Raw genomic sequence first — 14,280 nt, 5'->3', positions numbered from 1 at the left:
CATAGGAAAGTTTCCCCTTGGCACTGGCGTCAGCCTCTCCCTTCCCTTCCCTCTCCGCACATCAGAGGCTTTGGGGCCTTTCATGTCACAGGGCCAAGAGATGCTGGGGCCAGGCGGTGGCTGTCAGCACTTGCCGTCGTATCGGCAGTGCTGGGCTCCCCCCACGGCCAGCCATGGCTCCGGGGCTCCCTGGCACACGGGGGTGCAGGATGAGGCTAATTCTGTGCATTTGCTAAGTGTGGGAAAGTCTCCCAGGAGAAGGGATGGCTTTGGGGTCAGTGCCAGAGTCTGGGCTGGGGCTGCTGAGGAAGGTAGCCCAGCAGTGCTGTGGACTCGCCAGCTTCGGCATGGCGTTGCTGGGGTGAGCTCAGCCACAGCTGGAGCTTAGAGGGGACCCCAGGGCTCCACTGCAGCCAACATTAGGGTCAGCATATTAGGGTCAGGGTTATGTTAGGGTCAGCATTAGGGTTAGGGTTGGGGTTAGCATTAGACTCACAGTTAGGGCTATGGTCAGGTTTTGTGTTAGGTTTAGGGTTAGGGTTAAAGTTAGTGTTAGGACCAGTGCCACGGGTTCCGGTCCATATGAACAGGAGGGTTTGGATAAGGGTTGAGGTTGGCATTTGCATTAAGGCCGGGTTTCAGGCCAGGGTTAGGGTTAGCCTCAAGGCGAGAGAACTGAAGGCATTCAGAGCTGGATTTCTGCTGACATCCACCTCAGCCCAATAGCTGGCGGGTGGGATGCTCCTGGTCCCTCCCGCCTGTGACAGCCCAGAGGAAGGGGCATGGCAGCATGTGCCTGTCCCCCAGCCACTCCCGAGCAGGGAAGTCTGAAGCCCACACATCTGCCCTGTGCCAGGGGAGCACCCCTAGCCCCCTGGCATGGGTGCTGGGAGCCCTGTGCTGGGGAAGAGCCAGCAGGGTGCTACTAAGCCCCCTGAGCAGTGTGGGCTCCAGGACCCTGAGCGCCTGTGCTGAGACGTTCCTCTCTGAGCCCGGCATCTCCCCCACCGCCGGCCCCCCAGCTCTCACATCCTCCCACCCCGTAACCACGCTGCCCAGCTCGCCGGAGCGGGTATTTGGCTTCATGCCTGTGGCGGTGTGTGTTACCTCCCCAGCATGTTTAATTCATGGGGCAGGAGGAAAGCTGGCAGCGGGGCCCCCCTTAGCTGCCCCTGGCCCCTTGGCATCCAATCTCCCAGTGCCCCAAAGTGGGTGCTGCTTGGGACCCGTGCTCCTGCCTGCCTTCCCATCCTGACCCTGGCTCGGCCGTGGGGCTGGGGCAGAGCACGGGGGGGGCCGACCCCGCTGTGGGGCATCCCGGCGGGGCTGCAGCCCAGGGCCCCGGGAGTTGTCTGCTGAGTTCCGCCAGCGAGCAACTGTTTTGACAGAGCTATTACTCACCCGTCAAGCTTTTGTTCGAGCTGACCGGCAGTGCCTGTCTGGAGTCCTGAATAGGATCAAATCCTGCAACCAGACACACACACACAAGCACACACAAGCACGCACGAGCGCACGGCCGAGCTCGCCCCGACGCCAAGGCTGCTGCAGAGCGGCTGGTCTCTCCTGAATCCTCGCTCTGGAGTCGTGGGGGTCTGGTCCCCCCCCAACCCCAGCCACCTGCATGAAGCTCTTGATGCTGCTTGTTTGCAACCTCCTGGCATGGACAGTGGGTGAGACCAGGTTGGATGCTCCAGAGAAGTTGTCTGTGCTAGCTCCAGGAGGTAATTGGGAGGGGGTTTGGGGGGGGGGGGGCCTCTGCTGCCAGCAGCAGGGCTGAGGGGCAGCTGGTTTGGGGGGTGGGTGCACCCTAAGCACCATCCCCTGGGGCCAGGCCAGGCAGGCAGGGGGCTGGCTGGGTGATGGGCACCCAGGGATGGCAACGGGGGTCTTGGTGGATGATGGGGGCTGGTGATAGAATGGAATGGGGCTGGGATGGGGGGGCTGGGGCTGGTTGATGGGCCAGAGCTGGTGATGGGTTGGGGATGGGGGCGCTGAGGCTGGTGATGGGATGGAGCTGGTGACGGGATGGGGATGGGGGGTGATCCTGGGGCTAGTGATAGGATGGGGCTGGGGGGGGCGATGGGGCTGGTGTTGGGAGGGCTAGTGATGGTCCAGCCCAGTGGGGTCTGGGTGCTGGCAGGATGGGGGGGGGTGGGGTGTACATTCCTGGCAGTCTCAGCCCACCCGTGCGAGACAGGGGCTCAGCAGGCTGGACCCCCGCCCCGGCCCCTGCCCCTTTTGTGCTCCCAGCCCAAAAGCGCTTTCTTCTCTCCCCTCGAGTCTCCATGGAGACCCGGGTGCCTTCCCCGTATCCCCGGCTGCAGCCAAACCCTTCGGGGGGCCATGGGATCAAAGGGTCCAGCTGCAGCCAGAGATATGGGGAAGGCACCCGCACCCCATGGCCCCAGCCCCTGCTGTCGCCCCCCAGCTCTCAGCATGAAGGAGACCTTCCTGGTGCTCTCGCTGCACAACAAGCTGAGGAGCAAAGTGCAGCCCCCCGCTGCCAACATGCAGAAGCTGGTGAGCCCCACCCGGGTCCCTTGGATGTCCCATCCACCTCCCACCCCATGCCCAGGGAGGGGGGCAGCCCATGGTTGCCACACAGTAGTTCATTAACAAGCTAATTAAGCAGAAGAGCTGGCTAGCATGGGGCCCCTGGGGAAGGACGTGCCACCAGTACTGCCAGACCCAGCGCATACCAAGGGCAAGGCTTGTCCCTTGGGGACACCGATGGGGTCCCCCATGTCCCATGATGGCCCTTGGTGTCCCCTGATCACCCCCACCTGTGGACTTGAAGGACAAGGCTGGTCCCCTGGGGTCCCCTGTGGGGTCCCCCGCATCCTGTGATGGTCCTTAATGTCCCCTAATCATCCCACATCTGCACACACCAAGGGCTGGGCTGGTCCCCTGGGGCGTCCCCCATGTCCTGTGATGGCCCTTGATGTCCCCCAATCGCCCCACACCTGCACACAGCAAGGGCAGGGCTGGTCCCTTGGGGTCCCCTGTGGGGTCCCCCACATCCCATGATGGTCCTCGATGTCCCCCAGTTATCCCACACCTGTGCACACCAAGGGCTCGGCTGGTCCCCTGGGGTGTCCCCCATGTCCTGTGATGGCCCTCAACGTCCCTCAATCGCCCCACACCTGCACACAGCAAGGGCAGGGCTGGTCCCCTGGGGTCCCTCGCAGCATCCCCCATGTCGAACCTCTGATGTCCCCCAATCATCCCCTGGACTGACCCCCTTGATGGTCCCCAAACACCTCCTGGGCGGTTCCCCACTGTCCCCCAGCATCCCCCCACCAGGCTGTCCCCAGGGACCCTCAGTGGCCCATGGCACCGGCTGTACCCCCGCAGGAGTGGAGCGAGGAGCTGGGGCGGCTGGCAGGGGCGCGGGCAGCCAGCTGCCTGGAGGGCCCCGCTCCACCGCTGGCCCCACAGCTGGGCTGGAGTGAGGCCTTGCTGCCAGCGGGCGCTGGGGGCTTCAGGGCCGTGCTGGAGCGCTGGTTCGCCGAGGGCCGACGCTACGACTACGGGACAGGGCGCTGCGCCAGCAATGCCACCTGCCGCCATTACACCCAGGTGAGCATGGGGGGCACAGGGAGTTAGATGGGGCATGGCGGGTCCGGGGGGTCTGGAGGCCTGGGACTGGGGTGACACACACTCTCTCACAGCTGGTGTGGGCCACGGCAGGGCGGCTGGGCTGCGGCCGGCACCTCTGCACCGGCAGCCATGGCCCCAGCGAGGCCTTTGCCTGCGCCTACTCCCCGGGGTAAGGGGCTGCCGGGGGCGGAGCCTGAGTGGGAAGGGGCGTGGCTGGGATCGAGGGGTGGGGCCTCGGCATGAGTGGGCGGGGCTGGGAAGTGTGGGTGGGGTGTCAGTGGGCCCTGGGGTGGGCGGGGCTGGGTGCAGGCGGGGTCTCCACAGGGGTGTGCCCACGTGGGGGGTGTGGACTGACCTATGGGGATGCGTGGTGAGGGGCGAGGGCGGGGTCTTGCCCTGGCGGTGGGAGGGAGCCGGGAATGTGGGCGTGGCCTTGTGCTGGCAGCGGCTGGGGCAGGACACTGTGGGCGGGGCTATGCTCCAGAAGTGGGCGGGGATAGGATATGTGGGCGGGGTTGTGTGGTGGAGGTGGGCGGGGCTGGGGAGTGTGGGCGGGGCTGGGGACTTTGGGCGTGGTGGTGTCCCAGAAATGGGCGTGGCTTGGCTGTGTGGGCGGGGCAGGAAGCTGGGCCAGGCAGGGCAGCTGCCTGCAGCTGCCTGCGGCGACAGGGGCAACTGGGAGGTGGCAGGGACGCCTGTCCTGCCCTACAAACAGGGGCCCTGGTGCTCCCTCTGCACTGCTGGCCTCTCCGGCTGCTTCAAGTCCTGGGACCACAGCGGTGGGCTCTGCGGTGAGTTCCCGCGGTCCCCCTGGGCCCTGTGTGGCCCCTGGCCGTGCCGCAGCCCTTGACACCCACGCCGCCTCTCTGCTTTGCCCAGAGGTGCCCAGGAACCCCTGTCGCATGAGCTGCAGGAACAGCGGGCACCTTGACATGAGCAGCTGCCAGTGTGCCTGTCCCCCCGGCTACACGGGCAGGTACTGCCAAGGTGAGAGGGGCACCTGCACAACCCCTACCCCCACTCGCCTCTAGAGATGCATGTGCATGGCCACGGCAGTGCGTGCATGCAAAGGGTTGGTGCAGTGCATGCACGTGCATGGCTAGTGCAGTGCATGCGTGTGCATGGCTGGTGCAGTGCATGCAGGCACAGGGTCAGTGCATGGGCATGACCAGTGCAGCATTCACGGTCTGCTCAGTGCCCGTGTGCACACAATGGTGCAGCATGTGCGTGCACCAGGTCAGCTCAGTACATGTGTGTACATGGCCAGTGCAGCATGGGCAGCTCAGTGCAGTGCCCCGATGTGCAGCACAAGGTCAGCTGGAGTGGGCAGGGGCTACTGAACCCCCTGCCAGCTAACGCAGCGTCTTGCCTGCAGTGAGGTGCAGCGGGCAGTGCCTCCACGGGAAGTTCAGGAAGGAGGAGTGCTCCTGCCTCTGTGACGTGGGCTACGGTGGAGCCGAGTGCGGCAGTGAGTCTGTGCCCACCTGCGCTGCTTCAGGGTGGCAGCAGGGATCTGCAGGCAGGGACCGCTGGAGTGGGGCTCAGGGTCCTCCGGTGGGCCTGGCTCTGCTGGCACAGGGACCCACCTGTGCCTGCCTGTGTCCCCAGCGAAGATTCGGTTCCCTTTCCACACCTGTGACGTGCAGATAGACGGCAACTGCTTCATGGTGTCCCCCGAGGCTGACACCTACTACGGGGCCAAAATAAAGTGCCAGGTGAGCCCCTGGGATGTTCCGGGCGTCCCTCTGCAGCTGAAAAATGCCACCTGTGCTTATAGCACCCCCGCCTGCATCTCTCCACTGCCTGGTGCTGGTCTGGCCCACGTGTTTGGGGCTGACTTGCTCCCTTCCCTGCAGGAGAAAGGGGCAATGCTGGCGCAGATCAGAAACCAAAAGGTCCAGGACATCCTGTCTTTCTACCTCAGCCGCTTGGAGACCAGTAACAGGGTGACAGACACCGATTTCGAGACCGGGAACTTCTGGATCGGTGAGTGACAGCAGCAGGCAGTGTGCGGGGTGCCCGGGGTGTGGGCAGATGTGCCACCTTGCCTCCTGCTCCCCCAGGTCTCACCTACAAGACGTCCAAGGCTTCCTTCCGCTGGGACATGGGTGAGCCGTCCTCCTTCACCAGCTTCGCCTTTGGGCAGCCAGACAACCAGGGGTAAGTGCCTGCTGGATCCAGAGGACAGCCAACCTCTGTGCGGCGTCACCGCTGTGCCACCACACTGGCTGGCTTTACCATCCTCCTGCTGGGGCACAGGTTTGGGAACTGTGTGGAGATGCAAGCACTGGCTGCCTTCAACTGGAATGACCAGCGCTGCAAGACCCGAAACCGGTACATCTGCCAGTTCGGTGAGTGAGTGGCCAGGAGCCCTCCTGCACCTTCTCGGGGGTGCCGAGCACTGGTGGTGCTGCCCCCCAGCTCTGCCAGGTCTGTGCCCCTCTGCCAGCCGTGCCCAGACCTCTGGGTCATCCCTGGTGTGGGGGGCACTGACTCTCTGCATCCCATCACAGCCCAGGAGCACATCTCCCTGTGGCAGCAGGACCCCTGAGCCAGCAGCCCCAGGCACAGGCCAGTGCTGGCTGCTGTGCAGAGCCCATGGCTCAGGATGACCCTGGTGCTGTGCCAAGCCTGGACCATGGCTCAGGAGGACCACCCCCCAGTTCTCCTGCACAGGGGATGTGGGGCTGAGGGGACCCATGGTGCTGAGACCTGGCGAGAGGGGCACATGGTCTACATCAGCATCCCCGAAACAGTGCCTGCTTCTGCCTCTCACCTTGTTGTCACCATTACGCTGCAACAGCCCCCAGGGCTGGGAGATGCCCCCACAACAGCATCCTCCCCCTAAATTGGCAGCGGGGCTGTGTCTGGACTATGGTCCCAATGCGACGAGGGGCCAAGGGGGGCTTCTGGGGGGCACAGACCTTGGCACGGCTCAGGGTGAGGGCTGGGCTCAGCTCCGAGCCATTGCCCTGACCTGAGTGGGAACCCCCCAGCCTGGTACCACGGGTTCCTCACCATCACCTTGGTCCTTCACCATCACCCTGTTCCTCACCATCTGCCGGGTGGTTAATAAAGACCCTCTCTCCCTTGGGAAGAGCCATTTGTCTCCTTTTCCTCCCTCAGACCCATCAGACTCTCTCTGCCATAGCCTGCATCCTGCGTACCTCCAGCTCCATCCCTGGAGCAGGTGCTGGTGTTGGAGGAGCCAGGACCAACCTGGCTCATGGCTGAACTCATGTCTCCAGCACCCTGGGGATGTTTTGGAGGGGTGGCATTAGTCAAGAGTTGCTTCTTTCAGCCCCAGGAAGGCCCCAAGCCTTGGCACCTCACATGCTGGGCACAAGCCTGTGCCCCCAGTGCCGGTGGGTGTTGGGTGCCTCTGGAGGGGACACACCACTGCCATCCCCAAGCTGGCACCCTGCAGGGACCTTCCTGCACCAGAGCCAGGGAGTCACCTCCTTCGGCTGTCCTCCCTTCCGAACAGCCCACTCCAGCACAGGGTTGGGGTGGAAAATGAACTGTCCCCAGCCAGGGTGTTGTGCGTGGGCTGTTTGTGCCCTGGTCCTGGCTCCGCAGAGGGAAGGCACAAGCCACATCACCGCCAGCAAGGCTGGGCTGGGCTCATGGCTCTGGGGCGAGCTGGGCAAACCCGGGGAGCAGCTGAGCCGTCGGTCAGAGGGGCAGGGTCCAACAGGTCAGGGGGGACAGGAGGCAGGAGGTGGAGGAAGGAGCCTGGGGAGGATGAGGATGGGGATGGTCCAGCACAGCAGCCGCATCCGTACAACTGCAACCTGGGGGGAGGGAGAGCCCCAGGCCCAGCGCTGCCGGCAGCAGTGCGTGCAGGCAGGGACAGGCAGCGATGCTGCAATAAAGCAGGGCTGCTCGGGGCGGGGGGGGGGGCGCGGGCGGGGCCGGGCGGGGCGGGGCGTGGTCGTCCCCCCCCCGCCGCGCCGCGGTGGTGCGGCCCGCGGTCCCCCCTCCGCGGCCGGTGGTGGTAGGGCCCGGTGGCGGCGCGCTGGGGCTGGAGCGGCGGGGCTGCGGGGCTGCGGGGCTGCGGGGCCGGGGCCGGGGCCGCCGGGGCTGCGGGGGGATGACGCTCTTCGGCAGCGGGGACGCGGGCTGGAGATGTGAGTACCGACCCAGATCCGGCCCTCTATCCCCCCCGGAACCCCCCCGGATCGGCCCTCTTCCCTCACCGCCCCCCGCCCCCCCCGGTAGATCCTTCGGCACCAGGATGCTCTCCCGGCAGCGGCAGCCCTGCCCGGGGCAGCGGTGCCCCCTGCAGCCAGCCTTCTGGTGCACGTACGTCCCCCCCTCCCCCGTGGCCTCCCACCCCGGGCAGGGCCACCTCCCGGTGCCGGGGTGTCTCCCGCCCCCTTGGAGCAGTCCCTGCCCCCGGACAGGCATGTCCTCCCGGTACCGAGCTGCCCCCCACCCCCGTACCAGTCCCTCCCCAGGGCTGGAATGTCATCCCGGTGCTGGGATGCATGGTCCTCCCCATACCGTTACCCCCACCAGGACAGCAATGTCCTTCCAGCACCAGGATGCCCCCCACACCATTCCCCCTCAGGACAGGGATGTCCTCCCGGTACTGGGATGCCCTGCACACCATTCCCTCCCAAGACAGGGATGCCATCCCAGTACTGGGATGCCTCCATACTATTACCCCCAGGACAGGGATGTTCTCCTAGTACTGGGATGCCCGCACTGCCATTACAGGGAAGGGAGCCCAGGCGCAGGGACAATGGCCCCAGGGTGATGCAGCTCTGCTGGCCTGGGTCCCCTGCCCCAGCAGGACAGTCCCCTCAGTGCAGGTGGCCTGTGACAGGGTGCCTGGCCATGGCTGGGGTTCCTGGCTGGGGCGCTGAGGTCTCCGTCCCGCTGGCAGGGAGGGCAGCGGGTGGCTCTGCCGGGTGGGTGTGATGGACTGGAGAAAGGGATGTCAATGGTGGGCTCCATCCCTGAGTGGTGAGCTCGGCTGTCCCCAGGGATGCTGGCTGCACCCACAGAAAATGTGTGCCAGCATTACCTGGCATGCAGGGTGAGTGGAGCACCTTCCCCAGCTCACCCTGAGGTCAGAGCCAGCCCGCAGACTTCGTTACACAAGGTGACAGCCTGGAAAGCAAACAAGTGCCAGTTTCCTTCTGCTGGGATCTTGCTCAGAAGCATTCTCCTCTGCGGGGATGGAGGGACCTTTCTCCAGTGGATGCCGGGCTGGAGGGGACCCGTGGCCAATGTCCATGCTCCTGGGGAGGTCTAGACCTCTCCAAAGAGCTGGTGTGTTCCCAGAGGACTCAGGAAGCTTCAGCCCCATGTTCCCTGGTGCAGTGGCATCCACAATGTCACCCGTGGGACAGCTGGCCATGCTTACTATGGCCAAGGGGGAGTGTGCAAGAGGGAGACCTCAACATCTCACCCACTGGCTCCCACCCCAGGAGCCAGAGAGTTTTTGGAGCAACCCAAAATTACAAAATTAAATATGTGGAGAAGCTGGTAAAGCTTTGCATCGGTGGCTCTTAAAGTATACTGAGAAAACAGATTCAAGCCAGCTTTTATATGGACGTCGGCTGTGAAATCCTAAAGAAGGGGTGAAGAGCATCATCAGGGAGGTGTGATGTGGCATTGCTGAGCCACGCGTCTAGAGGCATCTCTGCCCAGCATCTCAGCATCACGCACGTCTCGGCAGCCTTTGGGAGCATGAAGTAGCTGGGTGAGGGGCTTCCCCCATCCCTGGCACCCATCTGTGGTGGGCAACACTTGCCAGTGTCCCGCTGGCGCAGGGCTCTCCAAAAAATGGCCAGCAGGAGTGGTAGTGGAGGTGGATTCACCATGGTGGTGGGAAATGTCTCTGGGGGTTAATTACCCTCATCATCAGAGGTGCTTTCTGCTGCCCTAATTGGAGCCTGTCTGGCCTCAGTCGGGCATGGGCTCGTGGGGATGGGGCAATGCTGTGCATGGGGCACCTGTGGGAAGAGGCTGCTGGCAGAGCAGGTCCATGTCCCAGCACAACCCTGGGCTGCTCCTGTCCATCTCCAAAAGCTTAAATCTAGAGAGAGCTGCTAGCCTCGAGCTCATCCTGTGGATGCTCTGGAGTTGGATGCCTCCAGCCAGGAGAGGAGTGTAGCTGGGACCCCCCAGGAAGCTGGCGCTGGAGACATGTCTGTGTGGGGTAGCGTGGGGATATTGGCATCCCCTTTTCTTCCCAGTGCTCACTACCCTGCTCTCTCTCCCCTCAGATTTGGACATGGCCAGGGAACCGAAGCCAAGCCGGGCCAGGCTGGGCCAGAAGCGGCAACACGGCAGCAGCCTGTACCAGTGAGTGCTGGCACATGGGGCGGGGGCTCTGCTGGGGGGCACGGCTCCGCCTGGGACTGTCCCACGCCTGGCTCCTCTTCCTCCCCCTGCTCTCTATCACTCATGCCTCTGACTATTCCAGCTGCCTGCCCATGCTGGTGGGCATGGGTCTGTGAGATGTCCCTGCCCCATCCCGATTGGGATCTTGGAGCGTTGCATGGCTGCACTGGTGGCGGCTGGAGTCCTCGCTGGGTCCCACCCAGTGTATGTTTCCAGCGGGGTGTGGAGATTCCCCATCTGAAGGTGCCGGGAGAAGAGCAGAGCCCCATGGTCTCCATGCCTGTTACAGCTGTCGATGTTGGTTGCAGTTCTGGCCTTTAAATGCTGTTCCTCGAGGGACAGACACCCCTGCAGAGGCACAAAGGGGTGATGATGATCCTGACAATGGCAGTAGATGATGGTGATGGTGGCACCGATGGTAGCAGAAGAGCAGGTCCCCATCCCTACGTGCTTTTAACTCCCTGGCTTGGCAGGCGTATGGTGAGGAGGGGACCAGAGCCTGGCTCCGTCTGTCTCGTTAGAGAGCTTTCTGCAAACGCCCTGATTGAACTAATTGCTCTGCCAGTTGCCATGGCGCCGGAGGGATGCAGCACTGGCAGGGCAGGGACCGCTGGTCCCCTTGGGCCGCTGGAGCATGGTAGCCGCTGCTTTTGCTCTTCCCAGGGGATGCTCTGAGCAAAGAGCTGAGCTGGAAAAACCTTTGCTGTGTCCTTAGCTGGGTGCCAGACCCCAAGACCAGGTCTCCTGTGGAGCCACTGGTGCTCCTGCGGTGGGACATGGCCTGTGACATCCCTGTCCCTCTTGGCAGTGGCTCTGAGCAGCAGCAGCCGTCGGAGCTGACACCTTCCCTGTGCCCCGTTCATGGGTTGGGACTCGTCTCCGGCTGCCCATTCCCCTCTTCCCCAAGGCAGGTTGTGACCTTCCTCCCTGGGTGATGGGTGGGAGGTAGGCATGCGAAGGACTTGCCATCCCTGTCACAGCGATGGAAACTTGGAAGGCAGCGAGGCTGGACTCAAAGTTCCTCAAATATCCCCAGGTGCAAAGAACAGGAGCAGGCAGGTCCTGGCACCCCGGGGCTGCCAGCTTGCCCTTACCAGGAGGGTTGGCACTTGTGGGCTGCACTCCATGCAGATTATTCTTGACTAATCCCATCCAAAGGCAGGGTGACAGCAGGGCTGCAGGTGCCTTTGCCCCATGGCAGGCTCCAAGCTGCCTCCTGGGCTGGGCAAGCCCAGGTTGCCTGTTAGCCCCGCCAGCAGACCTTCAGCTCTCCCTGAGCTCCAGCATCGGTCCCATGGTAACAGGCTCATCTGCAGCAAAATTTGGAGCCCTGGGGGACCTTGTCCTGGTCACCCCATTCCCAGCAGCGTGGCTGGGGAAGGCTCCCTGCTCCCAGCAATGCTCTGAGCACGGCTTTGTCTCCCCTCGGGTTAGGCTTAATCCTATGCTCCCTGACTCCACAAGAGCTGAAGCAGCAAAATGAGCTTCAGCATCTTTCCTCCTCCTCCTCCCCCCGGCTCCTGGTCCATGGCGCATGATTTATTACCGGCACGTCGGCTGCCCGCATTGGAGACGATCCATTGACAGATCGCTTCTTAATTTGGAGCCGAGTGAGCCGGCAGTGTGCGCGTGGAGCCAGGGACCGTGAAATTTAACATCAGGGTGCTCTAAATGCAGCTTCCTGAGAGCAGAGCCTGCTGATACTGCCCTGGGGGCTCTCTCCATCCTCCTCAGCACCCTTGCTTGGCTCCAGGGCAAGCCCCTGACAGGGCACAGCCACCTCCCTGGGCTGTGCTGCAGCCCAGGCAGCTTGAGCAGTACCCTCCAGGATGCCTCCTGCTCCCTGGGGATGGGGATGGATGCTGGGTGGGTGCCTGCTATGCCCAGCCATGGCTGTTCCACGTGTGGCCCTGCAGAGCAGGTGACTTGTTCTTGTCTCTCCCCCTCCTGCAGCAGTAACTGTGACCTGGACTATGATCTCTACAGGGATGACTTCCCATACCGGTGAGTGCGGCATCCCAGGAGCGGGGTGGGCTGAGCACATGTGGGTTTGATATGCTGTTGCACCTCTGCTGAAGGTGAAAAGCAGGATGTTCCTGGGCATCCATCCCCTCGCCTCTGGGAGAGGGCTCAGTGGCAGTGCCCCCTTCGAGGGGCATGTATGCCACGGCTTCCCAAGGCTGGGAGCCTTGGGAATGGGGTTCATGGGGCGGGGCAGCGTGTGGGCTGGGCAATGCCCAGGTTGGGGGTCCTTCACCATGGAAGAAACCCGGGAGATGCTCTCCTGGCTGGCAGGGGCTGCTGCTGCACCTCTGGGGTTGCGCTCACCGTGCCATGCTCTTGTGCCCTTGCAGGGTGTACGAGTACCAGAAGATCCCCCCTCTCATTAACCGCATCCCAGTCAAGGCCAGACGAACTCATGTGGGAGCAGGAAGCAAAAGCAGCCTGAGCCCCCAGCCCGGGGCGAGGAGCAGCACCAGCTCCACAGCGGGACGGACAAAGTGTAAGTGCGATGAGGCTGGGAGGAAGAGGAGGCTCGGCCCTCACATCTCAGAGCCTTACAACAGTGCCGGTGCCCAAAGGTCGCACTCGGTGCTGACCCTGTTGCTAGGAGTCACCAGCTCCAGCAGACACAGCCTGGACTGCGCTGGGCTGGTGGCTGTCCCCTGGACCCCTCCCCTTTCCCCAAGGATGCCCAGTGGGGAGGATGCTCCAGAGAGGAGGGTGCTCTGGAGGTGGCTGCCCAGGATAGTGCGTTCCCCCAGCTCCAAGCGGGCTGTAGGGCAGGGTGGGATCCTAATGGCTCCTCTCCCTCCAGTGCGGGCCGAAGAGCTGCACTCCATCAAGGGGGAGCTGAGCCAGATCAAGGCGCAGGTGGACAGTCTGCTGGAGAGCCTGGACCGCATGGACCAGCGGAGAGAGCGTCTCACAGGTGAGGGGATGGGCCATAGACACTCCAACACCCACGTGTCCGTGCCGTGCAGCCTGTGGGTGCATGCAAGCCTGGACCCCAATCCAGGTGGAGAGCCCAGGAGGGAGCTGAGCATCCAGAGCTGGCTGGGAAAATTTCCTGCATCCTTCCCCTTCCCTGGGCTGGCCGGGCAGAGTCCAGCCCTTTGGCACAAGGGGACCCTGTGAGGACAGGGCTGATGTTTGCACAAGTATCCCAAATTTCTGCTGTCTCTGTCTTTGCAGGGTCCAGGGAGAGTGAGAAGAAGAGGTTAGAGACAGGGGCAGAGTCGTCGTCCCCAGCAGGAGAGGGGTCACGGGAGCCCCGGGGCAAGGAGGGGATGGGAGCTGATGGGCACAGCGACCTGCGCAACATCGACAGCACCGAGGAGAGCACGGACACGGAGGAGACGGTAAGAGGGTGGCCAGATCCTGTGCAGGGCTCTCTGCTTTCCTAAAATTCATCCCCACTTGCTGCCCACGTGGGTCCCAGTGGGGATGCCCGGAGCAGAGGAGGTGCTCCACCAGGGTTCCCCGAGCCGTCCCGGCTGCATGCCAGGGCTACAACTACCCATGCCTCCAGGACAGCCCCCAGCACCCTGCAGCAAACCCCTGGGTGTGCATTTACTCCAGCAGACCAGGCTGCAAAAAAAATCCTCGGAGTAGAAATACCCTTTATCAAAGCTGCCGCTCCTGCACCCACATTCCCCGGCTGGGTGCAGAACCCCAGGGGTCCCCATGCTGGGCAGGGCACTGGGTTTGATCTTGCTGCCCAGGCACATCAGAGGATGGCCGCCCTGTGCATTTCTCCTTGCAGGTGAAAAACCACATGTCGGACCCTGAGGGGAGCCAGTAGACAGACTGGGATGCCGTAGCCTCCCTGTGTGGCCAGCCCTTCCCATCTTGTGTTTGTATTTCTTTTGAGGCTTCCAGCTAGTGCCACGCACGACGCGAGGTGCCCACTCTTGGCACAGCCATACCCTGCTGCCAGTGCCGGCAGTCCCACGTCCCACCCCTGCGAGATGCCGGCTGGCTGTGGCGAGAGAAGTCTTTGTGCTGAAGTGCGCTTGTTTTCTTTTTCCTCCTGTTTTCAGACCTAGGGATAAGCAGACGTGGCCAGGGGAGGGAGGGGAGGAGCAAAAAAAGGACCATATCCCACAGGAGCATCCCAAATCCCGGCTGCGTTGTATGCAAGCATTCCTCCCACCTATAGGGTGCTGTGGGGCGCAGAGAAAGCACCCTGGGGCACTCAGCCCCTACCGCACAGGTCGCATTTCAACCTCCCCTGCCCTGCAAGCCCACCCACTGCCTCCGTGCTTCAGACCCTCCCAGGAATTGGTTCAGCAAGGTTCAGCAGGCATGGGTACAGCCCAG

The 14,280-nt window shown here is 63.2% G+C and overlaps 2 protein-coding genes across 2 annotated transcripts; both read left to right on the top strand.

The window, feature by feature from the left end:
• Positions 1-1,521: 1,521 nt before the first annotated feature.
• Positions 1,522-6,151, top strand: LOC104024869 (C-type lectin domain family 18 member A). The gene is made up of 12 exons (XM_075715203.1): positions 1,522-1,721; positions 2,429-2,520; positions 3,355-3,579; positions 3,672-3,769; positions 4,270-4,391; positions 4,480-4,587; positions 4,976-5,068; positions 5,209-5,315; positions 5,457-5,586; positions 5,664-5,760; positions 5,860-5,951; positions 6,114-6,151. The coding sequence occupies exons 1-12, from the start codon at positions 1,622-1,624 to the stop codon at positions 6,149-6,151; spliced, it is 1,302 nt and encodes a 433-aa protein (XP_075571318.1). The 5' UTR covers positions 1,522-1,621.
• Positions 6,152-7,693: 1,542 nt separating this feature from the next.
• LOC104030303 (RNA-binding Raly-like protein) lies at positions 7,694-13,762 on the top strand. The gene is made up of 7 exons (XM_075715849.1): positions 7,694-7,730; positions 9,840-9,918; positions 11,911-11,961; positions 12,312-12,460; positions 12,776-12,889; positions 13,153-13,319; positions 13,724-13,762. The coding sequence occupies exons 1-7, from the start codon at positions 7,694-7,696 to the stop codon at positions 13,760-13,762; spliced, it is 636 nt and encodes a 211-aa protein (XP_075571964.1).
• The last annotated feature ends 518 nt before the right edge of the window (positions 13,763-14,280 follow it).

This window comes from Pelecanus crispus, chromosome 8 (genome assembly GCF_030463565.1).
Source record: "Pelecanus crispus isolate bPelCri1 chromosome 8, bPelCri1.pri, whole genome shotgun sequence".
NCBI classification, from domain to species: domain Eukaryota; kingdom Metazoa; phylum Chordata; class Aves; order Pelecaniformes; family Pelecanidae; genus Pelecanus; species Pelecanus crispus.
Note: the sequence above shows the minus strand (reverse complement) of the source record. Positions and strands in the feature narration are given on the sequence as shown.